General features: G+C 41.7%; 1 protein-coding gene across 1 annotated transcript; it reads left to right on the forward strand.

Annotated features, from left to right (window-relative positions):
• Positions 1–14,429: 14,429 nt before the first annotated feature.
• On the forward strand, positions 14,430–24,189 carry LOC110728538. The gene is made up of 5 exons (XM_021908178.1): positions 14,430–14,637; positions 14,806–14,976; positions 15,427–16,522; positions 23,454–23,608; positions 23,697–24,189. The coding sequence occupies exons 2-5, from the start codon at positions 14,843–14,845 to the stop codon at positions 23,788–23,790; spliced, it is 1,479 nt and encodes a 492-aa protein (XP_021763870.1). The 5' UTR covers positions 14,430–14,637; positions 14,806–14,842; the 3' UTR covers positions 23,791–24,189.
• The last annotated feature ends 359 nt before the right edge of the window (positions 24,190–24,548 follow it).

Raw genomic sequence — 24,548 nt, forward strand, 5'->3', positions numbered from 1 at the left:
AGGTTTTTTGCTCCTAGTCACTTTCCTCCTTACTCCTTTTTTTTCCCAACCACAACACCATACTTATTTGTTGTGCTTCTAGGCACCCTCCACTCTTTGGGTTTAATTCTAGGTTGTTCTTTAGTCTAGGTTGGTTGCCTTGGTGCTCTTGATGTTGGTTGTGGTGGTGGAGGTGGTGGAGGTGGTGTAGCCTGCCTGGCTTGGTGTGTTGGTGTTGGTGGTGGGGAAGGATGCTCTTGGGAAACATTTGGTGGTGGAGGTGTGGGCTGTCTTGGTTGAGTGGACTGTGTATGGGGGGTTTTTTTCTTCTTTGGAGTTGGTTTTTTTTTTTCTTGGAGTTCTCTTTGGTTGAGATGTTTCTGTTTGTGAGGTTTGAGGTTGAGAAGCCCCTGGAAATACCTCATCAACAGCTGGGGTAGCAAATACCCTAACATAGTCAATCCCATCATCATCTGCATCCACAACAGGGACCTCTACAGCCACAGTAAATGGCTGTTGGGCCCTAAGCTCCTCCTCAGCTTTTGCTTCCTCTGCTTTTCTCCTACTCTCTTCCTCCATTAACCTAATTTTTTCAGCACTGTTCTTCAAAGTTTTTGCCCAACTAGCTTCTGCAGACTGAAAGACAAGAGATGGTGTTTCTATCTCTTCTATGAACACTTCTATTTCACCATTCCCTTCATTCCACTCCCACATTTTAACATTGGCCCATCATCAACTAACTCTAACTTACGACCAGTTCTAGGTTTACTCACAAACATGGTGAAGTAGTTAGGAGGAAAACATTCTGCTTCACTGAATCCTCAAACATATACTCAAACAACTCCATCAAATTGGTCTTATTAGTGTCATCCATCCTCACATCAAAAGAACCACTTGGAGAACGAACTAACAGCCATAGTCCACTCATCCTAAGAATGAATGATAAACAACAACATTTAGCAACATCATATTGCATCACAATCCAAACAACAATTCGCATATAACACATCAAACTTTTTTTTTTGAAGGAATATAACACATCAAACTTTCATAAAATCTAAATTCGAATTTAATAGCATACCAACCAAACTGACATATATGATCATTGTCGACTAAACCCTAACCCTAACTTGTTTCGGGGTTTTCTGATGTCCTGCGGGAGAGTTACAATACCGAGACTGGAACCGGACGCCTGTACCTGCAAAACAACGGAGACTCCTGGTGGTGGGAGCTCCGCCTCCAACGGTCAAGTTAGTACTTGATTAAGGAGTAATTAATGCAGAAATTAAAGTGATTGGGTCTCTCTAGGTGAAAGTGTTTAATGTAGGTAATCTGCTTTGTTAGCGAGATCAGCCGGTTATTACTCTGTGTAATTAATGTGTTTTTTTCCGTAATCCCCCTTAATGAGGATTAAGGGAGGTATTTATAACCTTGGGAAACGTGCCCATCCTAGGTTTAGGTTAACCTAGGGCTGATTGGGCTTCCCTCGGAAGTTGGGCCTGGGTGGCCGGTTTCTCCATTAGGCATGGAGTATGCCACATGTCATGACATAATAGGTCCAAGGTGGACGAATAAGCGCGTGCCACGTGGCAAACCCTGACAGTTCCAACTGGGGGACACTTGGCAAGACCTGATTGGCCCACGTGGCGCATTCCGATTGGTGGGAGCAAAATCCCCTAATCATTTGCCCCTCACAGGTGGCACGTGACTGGTCACGTGTTACCTGTGACAGGTGTCGCACTGTAACAGGCGACGGCCTGCTACAGGTGTCAGTCGGCGAAAGGCCGAGAGATTTTCCCGCCCAAATTTTGAATTCTGAAAGTGACCCTTCGCCTTCTCACTTCGCCTATATAAGGGAGAGTTGTCTTGAGTCATTTTCACACTTGAGAACTTTGTGAGAGAACATTCGGACCCCTGAACTTGCTCTGACATTTTGGACCTTTTCTGCCTACCGCCTGTTCTGACAAGCCGACTGCACAAGATTTTCAGCACTTCATCAACCGTCACTCGTTCAGGTAACCTTCGGTTCTCTTACTCTTAATTTTCTTTTTATTTTTTGAAATGGCACCACGGAAGCACACGACACGACCTTGGTTAGTGATCAGCCGGTCACCGGGGACGGCTGAATCTAAGACTAGGAGTGCCGCCTGCCCTTTTCCGGACCCATCTTTGCCCTTTATACAAAGTCCGACTATATCTGTGTCTATGCAGAGCAGGATGGCCAGAACAAAAAAGATTGCTAGGATCTCAAATTCAGACGGCTCCTCCCACAGGGTGCCGATTAGTGAAACATCTGACCAGGCGCCAGATGTGGAAGTGAAACAAGGCGGCCTGAAAGCCGGCAATTCTGAGGGAGGAGTCATAGTGACCCCTTCCCATTTAACAGTTAACAATTCTGCTCCTTTTCAAAGAGAGGAGGCGGGCCCCTCCGGGAGAGGGGAGGAGTCGTCCTCTTCGGACTCGTCAGAGGACGATTCCGAGTCAAGCTCTTTTGGCCATGCTTCTTTGGACACAGAAGAGAAAAACAGCCGCCTGCAAGAGGCGAGGCTTTCTCACGCAGTTGAGAAGGGGGACAATTGGGCGGAGCCATACGCCTCTTACCGAGAGCAAAATACCCCCTACTACTGCACGGTACCTCGGGGCCGGATCACAGCCATGCAAGAGAAAGTGGAGAGCTTTATTGCAAACCACACCATGGGCTCCGACTTTCTAGTGTTTGTGCCGGATCCAGAAGACACAGTCGTCTGGCCGGCTGGTACCAGTTATGATAGCGCCTGCTTTGGCTGCTACGAGGCGGCCATCAAGGCAGGGCTGCGCTTCCCATTACATCCGGCTGTTCAGCGGATCTTGGATGGGTATGAGTTGGGGTTATGGCAGTTAGCCCCAAACTCCTAGGTCAACGTACTCGGCTATGTGGTCGGGTGCGAACTGCACGGGGTGGAGCCGAGCTTCGAGGCTTTCGCCCATATGAACTATCTCAGTTGGACCCCTAAGGCAGGCGGTACCGGCTGGTGTCAATTGACAAGCCACAGGGGCTACCTCATGACGAGAGGTAAAGCAAACAAGTGGAAGGACTGGCGGAGCACCTTCCTCATCATTGAGAGTTCAGACACTGAGCTGAACAAGCGCTTCAATAGGTGGAACAGGAATCCGCCCCTTCTTGCAGGCGGCCGTAGCATGCCGCCTGTTCCCCCCAAGGCTAAGAAAGAAATCCTTGATAAAGGACTCTTTAAAGTAGAGTCGAGGGTCGACTCTACTTCAGGGGTACGAGAGCAAGTACCCCTGCACTGCGTCCCGAGCTTCAAATGGCTCTACGACGAGTACTTGTTGGCCGTCTGTGGCCTCAGCAGTCGGTGTTCAAGAGGTAGTCGGCCTGTCGAATACTCTGTTGTTCCATACATTTCTTGTTATGACTTTTATTAACTTTGCTGTTTGTTTTTGCAGCTGACGCCATGAGCAAAATCACCGCCTCCAAGACTGCGGAGGCCATGTTGCGGGCCTCCATCATGCAACAAGCTTCAACCGACTCCCCCAAGAAGGGGGCACCCTTGGTGAGCTCCGAACTTTTCACCCTCTTTTTGGAGTTGTGTTTATGCATATACTGACTTTTTTCTTCTTTTTTAGACGGGTGCTCCAAGAGCTTCATCTTCCCAACAGCCGGACCCCAAGGCCCGGAGGACGACTGTTGCGAGCTCTCCTGGTTCTGCCAGGAAACAGGTGGCGGTTGAGAAACAGCCGGCCACTTCTTCTAAAACTCCAACTGGGCCGCCTAGAAGTATGAAGTTGTCCTTGTAAATTTTAGACTTGCTCCCTTTTTTACTAGGTCTAATCCGTTTGTTTATGCTTGATGCAGCCGACCCTCAGGAGCCTGACTTGGTAAAGGTGGCCAAGTCTATGATCAGAGCCGTTCCTCTAGCTGAAAGGGAGGCGGTCAGGGGTGTCGGCACCCTTGACTTAGACGGGATTGCAGGGGTCCTTGCTGAGGTATACTTAGCATAATTTTTAGTATTTGAATTTCTGGACGCTTGTTTTCTTTTTTGTTTGGAAACTGACGCCTGTTTCTTTTTACTTAGGCCCTGCTCCGAGTGAACGGCCTTCGCAAGCCGCTTGACCGGAAGAACAAAGAGGTAAAGGCAGCAAAAGCTATGGCCGCCTCCAACTGTGATAAGGCAATGTTTCAAATTGCCCAAAATGAAGTTCTGACCATTGATATTCTTTATTATCAGGCGCAGGCTACCGCCGCTGTTCGGGCTCAGTTAGAGGCGGCCTAGAAGAGGAATGGCGAGCTGGAGGCGACCATCACCAATCTCAAGGCCGAGCTGAAACCTCTTCGCCTAAAGATGTACTCATACGAAGCCTTGGAGAAATCCTTGGCCAACGTAAAGGAACGCTTGGTGACCCAGGAGAAGAGTCTTACCCAGGAGCTCTCGGAAAAGGCCGAGCAAGAGAAGAAAAAGCTGGTCCGGGAGATGATGGAAGACTCCGCTCAAATCCAGCGCATGACTTGGGGCCGCCTCTTCCCTAATGCCGACTTTGCCTCATGGGAAAAAACGTACCGCCAGTGTTCTGATACATATAATCAAAAGATCCTGGCGGCTGCTGAGGAAGAGGCGTTGGAGGAAGCGTTGGAGGAGGAGGAGCTGGTAGTGGCACTTGTGCCGCTTGGGGGTAATGCATCAAAAAAGGATGCAGCTGAAGCCGAGTCCAGCAAGAAGAGTGCTGACCAGGCGGCAGCTACTAATATTGAAGATCTGCCCCCTTCTTAAGCTTTATGTATTCTTTCAACGACCTGCGTGCCGTTTGTTTTGTATTTACCCGGCCAGGGGGCCGGGGCTTTGAATATTTTGCCGGTCTTTAATGACCGACTTCTTTTTAATGAATTTTTGTTTTGCTTCAAATTTGTCTAAGTATTGAATATTCTAATATCCAATTGTTCACTAGACCGACTGTTTTACATGGCCGATAGTTGCAAACAGGTACGGATAGTTAGTCACGCGGCCTATGCCCCTGGACGACTGGTTGTCTGTTTCCAGGATAGACGATTAGTCGGCCATTTATCCAATCGGTATTCGAACTATTTTAAAGACTGGATCCTTTTTAGGCAGGCGGTCCTGTCATTTGTAAATTTAACCAAGTAGGAAAGTGGTCTGACCAAGTGAACATGATTGTTACTTAGTTGCCAAGGAACTGAGTAGTAGAGGTATCAAGCGGTGGGTACCGGTTGTTCCCCTTTATTCGCCAATGTTTGTTGGCTTTTAACTCATAAGTTTTTAACCTAGCAGGAGTAGTGGTTGAGAGCCCCTGTTTGCGAAAAACAGGCGGACGACTCATACCTTTTAGGCTCCATACTAAGTTTGAGGGAGTGACTATGAGTTAACTTTGGAGTTACTCAATCGTCGTCACTCCTGCTTGAGTAGTAAAGGTATCAGGCGGCGGAGGCCGGCTGATCCTTTTGATTCGCCAATGTTTGTTGGCTATTAACTCAAGAGGTTACCTAGTAGGAATAGGGGTTTGAGTGCCGCTGTTTGCCAAAAAACAGGCGGTCTACTCAAACCTTTTAAGTTCCATACCAAGTTTGAGGGAGTGACTATGAGTTAACGTTGGTGTTACTCAGTCGCCGTCACTCTTGCTTGAGTAGTAGAGGTACCAGGCGGCGGAGGCCGGCTAGACCCCTTGATTCGCCAATGTTTGTTGGCTATTAACTCAAGAGGTACCCCCTGCATTTATCCCAAGTAATACAGGCGGTAATCTGACTCAGATGTCAACTGCTACCACTGGTTTGGTTAGTGATAGAGTTATCCTTATCTCAAAAACGGCTACGTGGTTACCCTTGGGGACAGTCGTATAGGTGCCGTGTAAATAGTTTATAGAGCAATGTTCCACCCAAAAGGGAGTTGCTCTCTGCGACGAATTTCATCCGGAGGGATGCCGCCGGACGCCTGCTATGATGTTGGGACAGGTCGTATTAGTTTTGAAGATTGGATCAGTTGGCTTGGCGCCTGGTCTTATCATTCGGCCTGTGGCCTTGGTAAGTTCTTGGTGAACGTAGGTGCTAAGTAAAAGGAGGGTAGCCGCCTGTTAGGCACAGGGTTGGCCAGGCCCTAATCTTTTTAGCTAAGTATAAGGGGGGTGGCTATGTGTTTGGAACCATTCGGCCATCTTCTTATGGAGAGTAGCCGACTATATGTCCAGACAACATGCCCCTATTGTGAGTAAAATACTCAATGGAGAGTAGCCAACTGTAAAGGTACAGACGGCATGCCCCTCTGAAGATAGAGTGAAATACTCAATGGAGAGTAGCCGACTGTAAAGGTACAGACGGCATGCCCCTCTGAAGATAGTGAAATACTCAATGGAGAGTAGCCGACTGTAAAGGTACAGACGGCAGGCCCCTCTTAAATAAAAATTAAACAGGGAGAGTAGCCGACTGTTTTTCAGCAGGCATGCCCCTCTTAGTACAAAAATGATCATTAAGTGCAAACTTTTATTAAATAGCCCTTGACTATTTACATCATTCAAAAGAAATATTTCTTAAGATTGTCTACATTCCAAGTTCGAGGCAACGGTCGTCCGTCTGGTGTTTCCAGACGGTAGGTACCGTCCCCGACCTCTTCACAGATTCGGTAGGGTCCTTCCCAGTTGGGAGTTAGTTTGCCAGACTCATTAGCTCTACCAACTGCTTCCATTTTTCTAAGTACAAAGTCCCCCACTTTGAGTGGACGCCTGTGTACTTTTTTGTTGTATGATCTAGTCATTCTCAGGCGGTAAATTTCATGGCGCAAGACAGCATTGCCCCTCTTTTCAGGAAGTGAGTCTAATGCCAGGCGCATGGCTTCCCAGTTTGCCTCTTCATCATATAGCATTACTCGAAGAGTCGGCTCGTAGTGTTCTATTGGAAGAACAGCTTCCGCACCATAAGTTAGGAGGAATGGAGTTTCTCCAGTCGCCCCTTTTTCAGTCGTCCTAATGGCCCAGAGAACATGTGGTAATTCATCCGCCCATAGACCGCCTGCTCGTTCAATCTTTTTCTTGAGACCGTCTGAGATGATTTTATTAAAGGCTTCTACCTGGCCGTTTGCTTGTGGATGGCCGACAGATGCAAAGTAGTGTGCAATTGCTTGGTCACCCAACCAGCTTTTGAGAACAGGCGTCTCAAATTGGGGACCATTATCAAAAACCATAGACATGGGAACCCCGAACCGAGTGATGACATTTTTCCAAATGAATGAAATTACATCCTTCGTCTTGATTCCCTTTACAGCCTCCGCCTCTACCCATTTAGTGAAGTAGTCGACGGCAACAAGTATGTACCTCCTTCCGCCTGTAGCAGGCGTATATGGACCCAGAATGTCCATGCCCCACTTAGAAAACGGTAGTGGGCTATGAATGGTAGTGAGGTCAGTAGCCGGACGGTGAATTAGTTTGCCAAACCTTTGGCACTTGTCACATTTTTTCACCATCTCTATTGCATCTGCTTCTAAGGTAGGCCAAAAGTAGCCCTGCCGCCTTGCCCGTTGAGCAAGCGTCCTACCGCCTATATGGGAAGCACAGTAACCAGAGTGAAGATCGTCTAGTATTTCTCGTCCCTTTTCTGGAGTAACACACTTTAAGAAGGGTTGAAGGTACCCCTTTTTGTGAAGTTCTCCCTTTATTATTTCAAAACTGGTGGCTCGTTTTTTAAGTGTTGCCGCCTGTTGATGATCATCCGGCAGTGTACCATTTGTCAGATATGCCCTGATTGAATCCATCCAGGTTGAGCTTCTGTCTAGGATTCCAATAGGGTCTTCCTCGATGCTTCTCTTCTCCATTACTTCCCAAAAAACAGTTCGAGGTGTATCAGAGGAGGCGGATGATGCTAATTTTGACAGTGCATCCGCCTGGTTGTTTTCTGATCTCGGCACTTGGATTAGATGGAAATCCTCAAGGGAGCCGACTGCTTGTCGGACCGCCTGTAAATACTTGATCATGGCCGGATGGGTTGCTTCGTATTCGCCATTGTACTGACTCACTATCAATTGTGAATCGGAACTGGCGTCTATTTTTCTTGCCCCTACCGCCTTGCACATGCGGATTCCGGCTAGTAAAGCTTCATATTCTGCCTCATTGTTTGAGGCCTGAAAACTGAAGCGTAGAGCATACTCGTACCTGTCGCCCTCTGGCGACTGACATATGACGCCTGCTCCACAACCATTTGAAGTAGAGCTTCCGTCCACATATACCTTCCAGACTTGGTCTGGAATTTGAGAGTCAGGAGGATGAGTCATCTCAACAATAAAGTCAGCAAAGGCTTGCCCCTTCACTGCTTTTCTAGGCTCGAAAGTAACTTCGAGGCTCTGTATTTCTATGGCCCATTTGATCATTCGGCCTGACGACTCCATGATGGTCAGTGGCCGCTTGATAGGTTGGTCTGTATACACGACGACTGCATGTGCCAAAAAGTAGGGCTTCAATTTTTTAACAGCCATGAAGAGTGCAAGACCAAATTTCTCCACTAGGGGATACCTCAACTCGGCATTTTTCAGTACATGACTGACAAAGTAGACCGGGAGCTGACAGCCGTCTCTTTCAGCAAGGAGAACAGCGCTTAACGCATGATCAGAGACGGCCAGGTACATGTAGAGTACTTCTTTGGGCAAAGGGTTGACCAGCCTCGGCAAGGAATGCAAGTGAACTTTCAATTTCTGGAAGGCGGCCTCAGCATCCGGCCCCCATTCAAACCTTGCCTTTTTCTTAATTGCCTGGAAAAATTATAAGCATTTGTCGCCTGATCGGCTTAGAAATCTTCCCAAGGCCGCCAGACAACCTGTTAACTTCTGAACCTCTCGGATGGTACGAGGCGACTGCATGTCAATGACCGCCTGCACCTTCTCAGGGTTCGCCTCTATTCCTCTCTGATTGATAAGGAATCCGAGAAATTTCCCAGACTCAACTCCAAATACAAATTTCTTGGGATTGAGCATGACATGGTGCCGCCTGAGTGTGGCGAAAGTTTCTCGGAGGTCCGACAGATGATCTATCTGAAGCTTAGTTTTGACAATCATATCATCAATTTATGCCTCGACGTTTCTCCCAATCTGATCAAAGAACACAGTGTTTATCATTCGTTGGAAGGTAGCCGGGGCATTCTTAAGACCAAACGGCATGACCGTGTAACAGTATAACCCCTGATCAGTGACGAAGGCCGTCTTCTCCTGATCTTTCTTCCATAAAGGAATTTGATGGAAACCAGAATAGGCGTCCATAAAGCTCATCAAAGCATGGCCGGCTGTTGAGTCGACCAGGTTATCAATTTTAGGCAGAGGGTAACTGTCTTTGGGGCACACCTTGTTTAAGTCTGTGTAGTCTACACACATTCGCCAGGTGCCATTCGGCTTTTTAACAAGCACCACATTTGCAACCCAGTCTGGGAAGTAACATTGCCGAATGAACCCTGCATCAAGTAATTTTTTAACTTCGGCTGCTGCCGCCTGACTTCTTTCTTCGCCATGGTTCCGTTTCTTCTGCCGTACCGGCTTCTTTTTTGGATCCACGGCCAGTTTATGTACCGCCAGATCAGGACTAATGCCTGGCATTTCATGGACTTCGAATGCAAAGATGTCCTTGTATTCTTTCAATAGTTTGTGAAAGTCGTCACCAAGGTCTCTCAGAGCAGTCGTCCCAACTTTGACTGTTCGATCAGGACGTGAGTCGTCTAAGATCAGGTCCGTATGCTCACCAGCCGGCTGAGGGCGGAACTCATCCGACCGCTCCTCTGCCAATGATTGCTATTTTCTTTCTTTTCTTGCGGCCCCTGTCTGGGATGCCTTTCTCTTCTTGCCGCCTGCTTCTTGAACAGGCGCACTCTCCTTGACATTGTCAAGGTCTGTTTTTTCACCACTTGACCCAGTGGCCATAACAGTGGGCTTGACATCCGAGAGATAGCACTCTCGAGCCATCCTCTGATCTCCCCTTAGGGAGCCGACTGTTCCATTATCCCTCTCAAATTTGAGCAACATAAGAGATGGGATTATAACAGCCTTGGAATTATTCAGGGTTGGTCGTCCCAGAATCATGTTGTAGGCCGAGAGTTCTTCTACTACCAGGAACCGGACTACCATGTGTCGTCCTTCCCCTTTTTCGCCCAGGCGGATGGGTAAATCCACTCGTCCCAGTGGGTGGACGACTCCTCCTCCAAACCCTACTAAAGGGTGGGAGGCCGGATGTATGCAATCAGTCTGATATTTTAGTTTCGACAGACATTTGCTACTGATGAGATCTGAGGAGCTTTCGGTATCTATGAGGATTCGGCCAACTCTCTGGTTGGCCACTTTACATTCAATAACGATAGGGTCGTCATGCGGCCCTCTTACCCCTCCTAGATCTTCTTCAGTGATGACAATCTCAGGAAATGAATATTTGGACGGCCGTTCTTGGTGAACGGAATTTACATCTAAACGCCTCATATTGGCTTTGTTGCCCCTAATAGTGGGGCCGCCTCCTGAGAAGCCGCCTGCAATGGTGTAGACGACTGCATCATCTGTATCGGAGTTGTCGGCTTGTTGATTCTTTTTGGCCGACTGCTTTTTTGAAGAAGTGTTCCCCGTAGATTTCTTGACATAAGTGTCAAGATCACCTTGCTCAGCCAGGCGGTCCAGATACCGCATGAGACTGATGCAGTCACTGGTGTGATGACCAACATCATCATGATAAGCACATAATTTATCTTGGTTCCGGTTGTTTGCAGAACCCTTCATGGGGACCGACTTCTCAATTGAGATCCGTCCCTTGATTTCTTTTAGGATAAACTGGTTATCCTTGTTAAACGCATAATTTGGGGAGTATGGTTTGAATTCTTTTTTCTTTTTCTGGGCCGGCTGTTTAGAGGAATCAGCCGCCCAGACCTCTTTCCTTTTCTCGTCTTTGTTGGACGACTGCTTCTGTCGTCCTTCTTTTTTGTCGAACCTTTTCCCGTCCGACTGTTTTATCGTACAAAGATCAGTCGCCTGTATATAGGCTTCCGCTTCAATCAAGGCCTCTTGAAGAGTCGCCACCCTCTTTCGGACCAAGTCAAATTTGAAGGTCGACCCGTCCTTGAGACCTCTGAAAAAGTCAGTATAGGCTACCTCATCCGGTAACCCTTGAATCTGTATTCTCATCATGTTAAACCGCCTGATGTAAGAACGAAGACCCTCCTTCTCGCCCTGCTGAATTGTTCCTAAATCAAGGGTCGTCTTCTTCGCAGGGATGTTCATGGCGAAATTGGAGGTGAATAAGTAAGCAAGCGTCCTGAAGTTATTTACACAACCAGTCAGCAGGTTGCCGAACCATTGTTGTGCGATTCCTTTGAGAGTCGCTGGGAAACACTTGCACCAGGTGGGATCATCCAACCCTTGAAGGTACATCAGGTTGGTGAATGCCATCAGATGGTCTTCTGGGTTAGTAGTGCCGTCATAGGCGCCTACTAATACATTTTTCACTTTGGCCGGCTGAGAGGCTTCAGTAATTTCCTTGAAGAAGGCCGACGGCTGTTCACCAAGTCTAAGCAACCGTAGCTGCCAGTCCATAGGTTGGACGTTTTTTGCTGCATGTCCACCAAACGGAGGTGGCTGCAAAAAATACTGTTGTTGCGGCACAAACGGTAAGTTTGGTACCGCCTGGTCGCTATGAAAGCCGGACTGACGGGAGGTACCGCCTGACTGACTCTCATGATACGACTGCGTATGCCTCATTGAGGTATTTCGCAAACTGTCTTGGAAGTTTGAAGTAGAGGCCGACTCTGACAATCGGTCACTCTTTTTCTGCTCTAGCAGTAGCCGAGCGTCTGTGAATGTTTGCTTCGACCCGTCCGCCTGAATATGACGAACAGGTTTCCTATTTCCTGTAGGAAAACGGAATTTTGTGAAATCAAGGGCAGGTGGCTCCCGCTTCCTAGATTTAGGATGAGGAGTCGCCTCTCGCCCTTGAACTGGCTTCCTCTTCAGTGAAGTGGAGGGTTTCTTAGCCGACTGCTCCTTGACCAGAGCAGGCGGCTTCTTGTTGATCAACTCTTGAATCTCTCCCTTGAAGTCCCTCATGAAGGTCATGAGTTCGTTCCTTATGATGGGAGCAGACCCATCAGTCGGCTGTTGCCGAACAGGCGGTGCGCCTGCTGGCTCACTTCCAGTTTGAAGATGTTCCCGTTCCCTCCTTTCGGTATGACGGGTACGTCGGGCCCTTAGGGTCCCGTCTGAAGCTGTGTGAGCTTCAACTTCAAGTTCATCCTCAGTATCATGGTCCGACTGTACTTGAGGGTCGTCTAGGGGACGCCTCTCTTCAGGAGTCGGTACAGACTTGGATGCCATCTCAGAAGTACTCTCCCCACAGACGGCGCCAAATGTTTCGGGGTTTTCTGATGTCCTGCGGGAGAGTTACAATACCGAGACTGGAACCGGACGCCTGTACCTGCAAAACAACGGAGACTCCTGGTGGTGGGAGCTCCGCCTCCAACGGTCAAGTTAGTACTTGATTAAGGAGTAATTAATGCGGAAATTAAAGTGATTGGGTCTCTCTAGGTGAAAGTGTTTAATGTAGGTAATCTGCTTTGTTAGCGAGATCAGCCGGTTATTACTCTGTGTAATTAATGTGTTTTTTTTTCCGTAATCCCCCTTAATGAGGATTAAGGGAGGTATTTATAACCTTGGGAAACGTGCCCATCCTAGGTTTAGGTTAACCTATGGCTGATTGGGCTTCCCTCGGAAGTTGGGCCTGGGTGGCCGGTTTCTCCATTAGGCATGGAGTATGCCACATGTCATGACATAATAGGTCCAAGGTGGACGAATAAGCGCGTGCCACGTGGCAAACCCTGACAGTTCCAACTAGGGGACACTTGGCAGGACCTGATTGGCCCACGTGGCGCATTCCGATTGGTGGGAGCAAAATCCCCTAATCATAACTCAATTTCACAAAAAAACAACAAAATCAGAACTCGAAATGCAAATCGATAAGGATAGTAATACCTTGCATATGCTTAATCCAACCCAGGTGCGAACTTTGTGCGAAATTCAGTGACAAACACCTCGCTCTCTTTGAAACCTAGTCAAACTACTTCTTTGTTCAATCGTAACTCCCAATTTGTTTTCCTAGTTGCAATCTACTTTACACCTTCGAAAGTTTGAAGCTTTTTGATTGATTTTTAGGGTCGAAGTGCAATGGAGACAAACAGAGAGTAGCTTCAATGGAAAAGGGAAATGGGGGGTCAATTTTTGTGGAAATGCGACGTTTGGGAGAGTCAACCCTGTCAATGGCGCCAGTTGGATGTATAAGGGCATATCAGTAAATTACCCCAAACGGCAGACTAACGACAGTTAACAAAAAAGGCATTCTGTGTTAATATACATAAACTGAATGGTATTTGGTGTATTAGAAAATTTTGTGTGGTATATGGTGAATTTTGAAATAACTCAGTGGTATACGGTGAAAAAACCGAAGTAAAGTATTTTAACTCATGTAACAAACAAAGGTAACATTTTACAAAGGTAATTTATTTACATAGATACTCGTATCATTTGATTAACAACAAACGTCTCCCAATGTGAGAAACTTAAATTTTTTCGAACTAGTGCTCCCTTTTATTAGGGATGAGCATGGGTCGGGTACCCGTACCGTTAACATTATCGGTTCGGGTACCCGATAACGAATAACACTAAAAAAGATATCCATTACCCGAACCAATAAGTTCAACATTAATAAAAATTTAGACTTTATGATATCCAATAATAAAAATTTAGACTTTATAATATAGTTATTATGATATCATTCAACACTAATGAACAATAATACCACATGATCATGACCAAATTACTGATAATTACTAATCATTTAAATTATGAAGTGATTACGAAGTAAAGTAAGAGTTTAGATTTTGGATAAATAGATTTAAGTAGGAAAAAAAAAGAAAAAATTGCTTATCGGAACGGGTAACCGTTAATTTTAAAATGATACCCAATAACAAATTATCGGATTGGGTACCCGAACCGTTATGGTTATCGAAACAGGTACCCTAATTTTCGGTTCGGTTACGGTTCAGATTTTCGGTTTTTCGGATAATTTTGCTCAGCCCTACCTTTTATTAATAACCTATGAAGCATTCTCTCCGTTTCATAATACTTGAGACGTTGGGATAGACACGTAGTTTAAGAAAATTACAAGTGGGTCTATGAAAAACATTTATTTATTGCATAAAAAATTCTTTTTTGTATTTTTATATTGCAAGAAAATAACAAGTGGAGGGAGTCAGGAGAGATAAAATTTTTATTTTTTTTTTTATTTTTTATTATTAATCTCATTCCATATTTAGTAATGTGTCAAATATTGTGAATCGGACAAAAATGAAAAGTATTATGAGATCGAAAAATTACTAATATAATTAGTAAAAGTGCCAAGGTCTCCCGCCCTAATGCGCCTTTAGCCAAACCAATAAATGCAATATAAATGTCCGAACCTAATTTTAGACAAACCCAAAAACTATTTATTTTTATTTTTATTAAAAAAAGGGTTTTACAGATGTTGAACTTTTCCTTACTTTTGTAGGGTTTTTACGTTTCCACACTCTCCCACTGTCATCACTCTCCATTGTCACTCTCAGTTTCTACATCGTTCTTCCATTTCTCCAACCTTTCAATTATACTTTTTACATTTTCGGTAAGATTTCTCATAACAAAATTTCAATCTTCATTTCTGTTTTTTTTTTTTTTTTTGGGGTTAATTTTAGTCTTCATTTTTTGTAATTATATCTAATTTTTGCTGTTTGTAACATTAAATTTTGTAATGGGTATTTTTCTTTTTTAATTTTTTCGGGAATTTTTGCAGATATATCATATATGAGTAGATTTGACAAAATTTAAGCATGTATAGTTTGAAGGGAAATTGGGTTGGGCAAACATTTGCTATAGCTACATCAAATGATTCAGGGGGTAAAAGGTCTCGAATTCGGCGTTCCAAAGAGGAAAGAAAGATTATGATTGAGTCTTTCATTAAAAGGTACCCATCTGGTTTAATTTGAATGATTTAATTTGAGTAATCGTTATGGTATACTTCCTCCGTTTGATAGTAGTTGCAACTTTTTTTACGGTCTCTAATGCACAATTTTGTCTATTGGTATCTTGCAATAATTTAGTTTAGATGCAATGTATGCTTTGTTTGATACTTTGTTTTGTTTCTGAATATTTGCAACAGTTTGACTGACCCATTAGCCAATGTATAATTTTGACCATAAATATATGCAATTTTGTGTAGATTATATGTAAAAAAAATATATTTAGAAAGATACATTGAGACAAATCTAATAACATTTTATCCAATTGCAAGTATAAAAGGATTGGGGGAATATGTTAGTTGAAGTAGGTTACATTTCTTAAATTTATATATTATGTGTATGTGCTGAGGAATTAGATTTTAGCTATTCCAATATTATTGCTGACTGGTTTGCAGATACCAGAGTTCTAATAATGGGAATTTTCCATCTCTGAATTTAACTCATAAAGAGGTTGGGGGTTCGTTTTATACTGTTCGGGAGATTGTTAGGGAGATAATTCAAGAGAATAGGGTTCTGGGTCCTGGACAATTTAATTATGAAGAGCAAAAAGATGATACCGTTGTGGTTGATTATCCGTTGGGAACAATTTCTTCTGAACCTCAAGGTGTTTTGTTTCAGACAACAAGCGTACTGAATGGTTTTTTGAGTCAAGAAAAAAAGGAAACTATGGTGCTCAATTTAGACAACAATGGGCAATCTACCAGACATTTTGATTTGGATGTTGTCCTGTACTCTACTGAACATCAGACTGAAAAAATAGGGGAAGAGGCTGCTAAGGGGGCATGTATATCAAGTGATAAGATTGATAACCCTGTTATTTCAGATCATCAAGAACAGGAAAATTTGGAGGAGGTGTCTTTGAATAGCAATGGGCAGTGTTTCAATGTCAGTGAAATGGATAGTGATCGTTTTGTAAACCATGTGCGGATTAATGAAACGTCTGAGGAGTTTGATAAGCTGTTAGCAGAAGGATCACCAGAATGTGAGAATTTTAAAGCAGGTGAAGAATCAGAAAGTATAGGTACACTAGAAACTAATTCAATACTTCCAACTGAGGACGTGCAGGTAGAGACTTTCCCATTGAGGCCCACAACTGAGGAAGCTAATGGCTTAAGAAGCACATCATCTGAATCAGGAAAATTTGATTGTAATTTGAATGATTTGGTAGCTGAAAAGGTTAAATTAAGCAATAGCACTCTGGTCTTGGATAAAGATATCTCCTGTGACAGTTCTTCTGATCTGATGACAATTAAGGGAGAAGACAACTTCGAAGTTTCAGCGTCAGGTGGAAGCCATGATATGATAATTCAACATGCAGGGATCAATCATATAGTGGTTCAACATAGGGAGGATAATCTCAAAATTGACTTGATAGATATGCCCGATTCGGTCCCAAACAAAGATGATACTGTAATCCACCATGATCGCGTGAACCGAATATCACCACATGATGACTCAACATTGAAGACTGCTGAACCAAATAACCTTCAGGTCAGATTTTGTTTATTTATTTATTTTTTATTTATTAAAGGTCTATTTGTCTTTGACAATCTCTTTGAATGGTTGAGCAGAACACTTAGGTTTCTAGGGCTGATCCTAAAGGGCACCAAACATGAAATTCAGTTGATTCATATTTTTGCAGTTTACAAGCATCATGCCAAGAGCTTAAACTCTTATCCCTCTTATCAACTTATCCAATTAGGTCTTGTTTGGCTTGGTGGAACCAAAGTGACATTTTTTTTGAGGAACCAAAGTGACATAGTGCAACCATAGTGATAGATGTTATCTCTGCACTTTACCCGAACTTTACAATACCTTTTTCATGCATATTCCACGTAAATAAATTTATTTCATAAAACTGAGAATGGTTTCAGAATCCTGTAAGATTGTGTTTGGAACTTGAAATTGAATTTTGGTAAAAAAAGTTGTAATTCAATTCCATAAAATGAAATAACCTTCTCTAAAGATCCAACTTTGTTGTTGAAAGTCACCATTTTCTTGAAATCTAAGCGGAAGAGAAGAGGGGGGTGGGGGCAGAAATATGTGATTGATAAAAGCTGCATCTTAGCCAATTTGTTGAATTTCACATTCCTTAGAATTAGAAGTATTTGTAAGATGTAGTTATGCTTCTTTCACAATCAAAAGAGTAGGTGTTCCTGAAGCCTAGTATCTTGTGAGCACATTTAAATTGGGACGGAACCTGAGACAATAAATTTCCTACTTAAAAACTCAATTTTCATGGAAAAAGAATAAGCTGCTGGCTTTTGGCAGTAATACCTTGAACTCCTGAAGTATCAGCCTAACTGCTAGGCAGCTTGTATGTAATCTATGCAAGGAAAGCTGTATGTTGATGCCCATGGTAATGTTTCTCCATTGCGTATGTTGTTATATTTTAGATTTAATTTGTAAATCTCCATTACTATTGGGTACCAACTTTAGAGTGGTTGAATGATTACAATAATTTTTAAAAACCATGCCATACTTACATTGGTATGAGGCGTATGTTGCACAATTACATGACCCTTGTTACCATAGAACATTGCCATGTGACATACTGACATCTGTTGCAAAATCACATATAATCTCATCACCATTTCCACCATTGTCTTATTGCTTGTGAACAGGTTCTGAGTTTCTTATTAACCAACAGCCAAGCCGCATTAAATTCCTTTAACAGAAAAATTGCCTGAATAGATGGAACAACAGTGATATTCGTTAAGAGCTTTAGTGAACTATGATCAAGGAAGTTTCCTAAACAATCAATCAAAGCCTTAATCCTATGGGGTCAGATACATGAATAAAAAGTGATTATTCCGCATAGTCATATACAAAAATCTTCCTCCTCCATCCCTTACGGTTAAAAACCTCATTCTCATGCAAATCCATAGTCTTTATATACTTCCTAAATCCTTCCAACCAAATCATTTTTGGTCTCCCTTTCTCTCGTTTAATCTCTCCATGGTCCCACTCTTCTACTCTTAGACTGCTGGGGTCTTCATCTTACATCTCTGAACCAACGCAGGTGATTTTCCCTTAGTTTGTCTGTAATGCCTGCAACACCCATTTTCTTGCGAATAACATCATTTTTTATTCTATCTTTTAGAGTGTTCCCGTGCATCCATTTTAACATAAAATTTTGTAATCTCTTATCTTTTTAATGTGCTCCTTGTTAGAAGCCCATTCTGTACCATAGAGTAACACTAGTCTTATGGAAGTTCTATAGAATTTCCTGTTCAACTGTAAAGGAATGCTTCGGTTACATAACATTCCCATGGGCGCTCTCCATTTAAGCCACCCCGACTTAATCATGCGGGCCACGTCTTGATCAATGTCGCTATTTTTCTGGATGATTGACCAAGATATTTAAAACATCCGCTTATGGTCAGATCCTTTTCGTCCAAGCTCACTACATCATCGCTTGTCCCCCTCTGTGTACCAAAGCGGCATACCAAATATTCAGTTTTACTCCGACTTAGCTTAAACCCTCTAGATTCCAACTTTTGCCTCCATTGCTCCAATTTGGCACCGACCCCATCATGAGTTTTATCCACCAAAACGATATCATCCGCAAACAACATACACCATGTAACCTCATCTTGAATTAGCCTTGTTACTTCATCTATAACCATTTTAAAAAGAAAAGGGTTTAATGCAGACCCTTGATGCAATCCAATTGTAATAGGAAAATCTTTTGTCAACCCTGCACATGTCCTCACATTTGTTAACACATGCCAATACATATCCTAACTAGGTCCACGTACCTTCGTGGAATACCTTTCTCCAACATTGCCCACCAAAGTACCTCGCTTGACACCTTGTCATATGCCTTCTCTAAATCAATAAAAACCATATGGAAATCCTTCTTTACTCTAAAAAAAACTCCATCATTTGTCTTATCAAATGGATTTCTTTCATATTAGATCTCCCGGGCATATAACCAAATTGGTTATTCGAAATGCTTGTGCATGCTCTCAAGTCTCAACCTATGTTCAATCACCATTTCCCACAGCTTCATAGTGTGGCTCATAAACTTGATCCCTCAAGTGTCTCCTTTGTTTTCTAAACAATAATAGCTTAATTATTGTTGTGATTACTCCACTGATAATGAAAGCAATTACGTCGGAATGGACTTTAGTGTTATAAAAAAGTGCTATCAATAAGCAAGAGTTGTTTCTTTTCCTCGTGTTTCAAATGTCTAGGCAGAACTTTACATTAATATCCGTCTTGCTAGTTGCTACATCTGGGTTTACACTTGTAAAAAAGTAATTAAGATATGAAGAAGCATAAGAAACAAAGTTATGCCAAAGGATGGAAATCAGCATCAGCACTTAGAGCAAGACCAAGACCAAGACCCTGGGTGTTGCTGTCTATAAAATTATTACTTTCACTAGACTCACCCATGCTGGCCACTAATTGGCTTAATTGTTTGACTAGAAAAGAAACAACTACAGTATGCCATCTAGGACATTTATTGTACACCTTAAAAGAAACAATCACTCGCTATCTTTGATAACCTTTGCATGATGGGCTTGAGGGAGTATATGAGCTTTCAAATGTGGAGCTTGTAGTATAACCGGGCTCGCTTTTAGGCCCTATGCTTTGGGGTAGGGGGTAGTGGGAGTATATGCGGGGGGGGGGGGGGGGGGGTTCTTTGGGACTTGGGGTTGGAGGGTCATACTACGTTGCACCTTTTTTAAGAGGCGAAAATCTGACTGGTATCTAGAAATTGGAGTAGAGGGTTCATCCTCTTAGCTTGTAGTTTTCTCTTATATAGTGGACACTGGACATAGTAATTTATGGACTCCATTCATAAATGCTGGCAAATTTAAGGAGTTCAGATTTTTTAATGGAAGAAGGGGACATAGGGTGGAAGATTGGGTGGCATTTCCGCTTGTTGTTGGTTTAGATATTCCTCCATATTTGGGTCAACTGTGGAGACTTGAATTACTTCTATCTTCCTTCCTTGACCCCACCTTTTCTCTAGGTAATTCAGGTCAGCCTTCTTAAAGTTAGTTAAGTTTCCCAATCACTTTCCATCATGTCAATTTTTTTCATTCATTCCAACTCCCATCCCAATTGAAAGTATTAGCCAAATGGGCTAGGGCTAGAAGGATCATCCAGAAGTCTTTAGTCACTTATTCAATATCATAGCTATCATGGAGGCCAAAGTACATCAAATTAACCATTAAAAATAAAAGCCTTTTTATCCAAGCTGAAAGAAAAAGATCTTTCACAACTTGCAACATTTGTTAAACATGCAAGTTCACTTAATAACATACATACGCATAATTTCATGCATTTCACATAACATTTCAATAGTTTCCAATCATTTTCATTTGGAATAATAATCGAATAATTCATGAAGTTCACCAGTATACCTTGGAATTAAAGCTTTATATAAATTCTTAATCGTTAAATAAAATTGGACCCCTAATAACTAATTTGAGCTTATATTCTAGAAACACATTTTGTTCATATGCACATAATTCACATAGAGTTTTGAAATTGCCTTGAAATACTTTTGCAATCTAACTTTTTAATTTCAAAAGTTTTAAAAAGTCGTAAGTTGAATTCTTGATTTATAGTGTGGAACTGTGGATTAGCTAGACTAGTGAGATCCGAATAGGAGAGATTAAAGTCGACATTATTCATAGCCCATCCAATGCATCCACGCTATTCGTCTTTCTTCAAAATACTATTTTAAATACAGTTTATACTTAAAGAAGATGCAATGCATATTCTATATGCTTGAAATTGATGGGTCTTCTTCTTCTGCTTGAACGCCTTAATCCCATAAGTGGAGTCGGCTACATGAATCAACATGAGGACTTCCCAGGAGGTCACCTAAGCACTAATCTCAATCATTGTGGCTCATGTCAAGTGATGTGACAAAGTTTTACACTGTCACTAGCCTATTGTAACCCTCCTCCTTTATCCAAACTTGGGACTGGCAGCGGAGTTTTGAAATTGATGGGTAAATTTATGAAATTATGTGCATGTATGTTATTAAGAGAACTTGCAGCATGTTTAAGAGATGTTGCAACTTGTGAAAAATCATTTTCTTCAACTAGCTTTGTGGTGCTAATCTTTTATAGGGAGATATGTGGTTAATAATATATACTATGTGGTTATAATCCACAATAATTATGATGTTGAACAAATGACTAGCCTTAACCCATGTGCCTAATAATTTTAAATATGAACCCATGATCCAAATATATAAGGACGTGGGATGGTAGTTGGAATGATGAAAAGCACTGCATGAGGGAAAGTAATTGGTTAACTTAACCAACTTTAATGCGACTTGTATTACCTAAAGAATAGGTGAGGTCAAGGGAGTAGAAGCAATTCAAGTCCCAATAGCTCACCTAAGAATCTAAATCAACTGAGCTGAAATGCCACCCTATCATCCACCCTATGTGTCCCATTCTTTCATTGAAGATTCTGGAGTGCCTAAATATGCCTACATTTATGAATGAAGTCTACAAAGTACCCGTCTGCTATACTAGAGAAAACTTCAAGCCAAGAGGGTGAACCCTCAGATAGAGCAATTCAAGCCTTGATTTTTGCCTATGAAAAGGCCCAGACACGAAAAACCAAGAGTATAACCCTCCCACCCCTAGGCCCAAAGAGCTGTGGAAGTTGGTAGAGTCCAGTAGCCAAAGAGGAAGGGAAGGGAAGGGAAGGGAAGAGAAGAAGTGGCATAGTAGAAGAGAAGGAAAAGAGAGAAGAGAATTGGTTTTTAGGTGAGGAATTGTGAGGTATGGTGAGGGGTATTTATAGTATTTGAAAGGAAGTTTAGGGAGTCTAGGATAGAATAGGATGATTAGGATCTTTTAAAAGATAATGGTAAAAGAGTTAGGATATTTATAAGATTTAAAAAAGCATGGAACCATGACTTGATTTATGACTAGATTCGGATTGCAAAAGGTCTAAAGATTAAAAGGAAGTTAGGAAAATAAATCTTTTAGAATTGAGTGGAAGATAGGAAATCTAGAAAAACTTAAAGATTATTAAATAGGTTGATCATGAAAATCTTTTGATTAAAAGATTAGTAAAATAGGATTTCATAATAAGATAATAAAACCAAAATATTTTATTTAATTAGGCTAAATCACTAGCTACTATTTTTATTTTATTTTTTTTAATTTTTTATGAAAATCCGAAATTTAAATCAAAATTATCTAAACTTAATCTTATTTATTTGGAAAACTGAAAATTATTTTATTTGATAAAATTATTTTTAAAATTATTTTGATGTACATACAAATTGGCACTGATTTTTGAATTTTTTTTAGCGCCAAAATTTAAATTATAAAGATGATTTTACAAAAATACCCCTACTCAATGATAATTATTTAGTAAGATTATCACTAAAGCTTAGAAAATAATTACCAAAATACGAGGATTACATCTGCAATCTTCCAGATACTTATTTTGTATCTTCTCACAATATTTGTGTATCAATAGCACTGTATTTGTGAAATTTTCTGGTGTTTTAGATTTGTGTCAGCTGTATGTACCTTATAATCCTTAGTTTTGGCTTCAATATTCTTTGTAGGATCTTAAACTTTGTGCTGAGTTGTAAGTCTCTTGTAGCGACTGACAATTTTTTAGATTTGTCCTTGGGCAACATTGAATTTGATTATTTGAACGTCAGCCTTAGCTCCTGTATCCTGTATCTGTAGGCAACAGACCCATCCCTGTCTTAATTAAATAATCTGAGATGAGGATAAACTTAATCATAATTATCAATCTCTCCCTCAGCAGGGTTGGAAAAAGGGAGGAGTAGATTTACTATACAAAGCCTTGCCGTTAGAAAGTTAGATAGCATTTTGCTATCTTTCTTTCCTAGAACAAATGTTTGCTACTTTACAACAAATAAGAAATATAGGCAATTCATGAAGTCATTTTAAAATAATCCTTTTCAAATCAAAGCTTTGGTGTTGTATAGTCTTAATTCTCAAAAGACATAAATCGGTGAACTATTGTATTAGAAATAGACAGTATTAGAATTAAGAAGGAACAAAGGGAAGGAAGATGCAAGTGCAGTGACATGATAGAGCTAAAAGTTCATAGATCCTACATGGATTTGGAAGATTTTTTTACTGGACAAAGTAGATGCATTTCATACCTCTGTATACTGAGAAATGCATTATGAAACTAGAATTTTGAGCTGAGGCATTGGAACTGGTACTTAGGTTTTTCTGCATGTCTACCTCCACAGATGACACATTTAAGATTTATGCAATCGTGAATATTGCCTATTCTGAGATTCAGGATCTACTTTTTGTTCTGATGCTGAATTATGGTTTCGTTTTCTTCTTCCATATGAAGTTAGTCTCCGTTGTGTCTTTTTTATCAATATTGTGCAAAGCATTGGCATAATTTGGTGAGTAATCCTTCTTTTGATGCATTGCAGCCAAAAACTGCTTCAAAAAGAACAAGTTGCTTGGAAAATATAAATGAAACAAGTGGCAAAAATTTCAAGGAGCCAACAGTTGAAACTGGAAAGGATTCAAAGAGAGATGGAAAACCTACTGTTGGAAGTTCTCCTCCGTTAGATAGAATTGACCTGTAAGTATTCTTAGCGAAGCTACACTTGCATAACGTATAGTTGATTTTATGAATCTTGCTGACTGATGTTTGCTCTCTCTTTTTTCAGTGAATCATGGAAAGCCTCAAAGAAAGAAGACAATCCTCTACTGACTATCTTTAAAGCTTTTGTAGATGCCTTTGTTCGATTCTGGTCTGAATGATTTGTTGGTCATGTGATATTCTGCTGTTTCCCAAATATGTAGTTGCAAGTTTTGTAGTCACAGTGTATTATTGCATTGGAGAATTTAGCGATGTTAAAGAATTAGGGTGGGGGTGGTGGTGGTTTTGTTGAAGTAGTTTACCGTTGAGCATATACTTGAACAATCTAAAGTGTTTGCTCCGATTTCTTCTGGTTTTCAGCTACGACTGTGTGTAGTGTCTTCAGCTGATATTCTGTCATATTTGTAAATATGGTGATATTTGAAATGAAGCTATGTTTCTAAGTTTGTCATTGACGCGATCTCAAAATATTGTATGAAGGTGGACTAACATTAATTTATTGTAAGGTCGAATCATTTTTTTCTTTAAAATTGTTGCCTGTGACTCCTTGATTAGGGATCTTTTCCTTGTCTTTTTCCTACCTTTTAAAATGTATTAGATAACTTTTACAAATAGTACTTGGACAATTATACCCTTTAATATGTTTATTTACGTAATTATCTTTATTAATGTTAATTAGCTCTTTTTTAAAACTATTAAGAATAGCGTGCGTTCATTATACCCTAAAAATATTTGTTTATATATTTTCCTTCATTAATGCTACTAACTAAAGTTGTGATGTAAGGCCAAACTGAAAGAGCTTTCTGAATATTGTTAGCTATGGAGCGTGCATTAGTCACCTTAGTTTAATAAAAATGAAGGAAAAAAAGGCTTAGCTTCGAAAAAATTGCATGGTATAGGGAAGGGCTGGACCATTCTT

The sequence above is a fragment of the Chenopodium quinoa genome, unplaced genomic scaffold, assembly GCF_001683475.1.
Source record: "Chenopodium quinoa cultivar QQ74 unplaced genomic scaffold, ASM168347v1, whole genome shotgun sequence".
NCBI classification, from domain to species: Eukaryota; Viridiplantae; Streptophyta; class Magnoliopsida; order Caryophyllales; family Amaranthaceae; genus Chenopodium; species Chenopodium quinoa.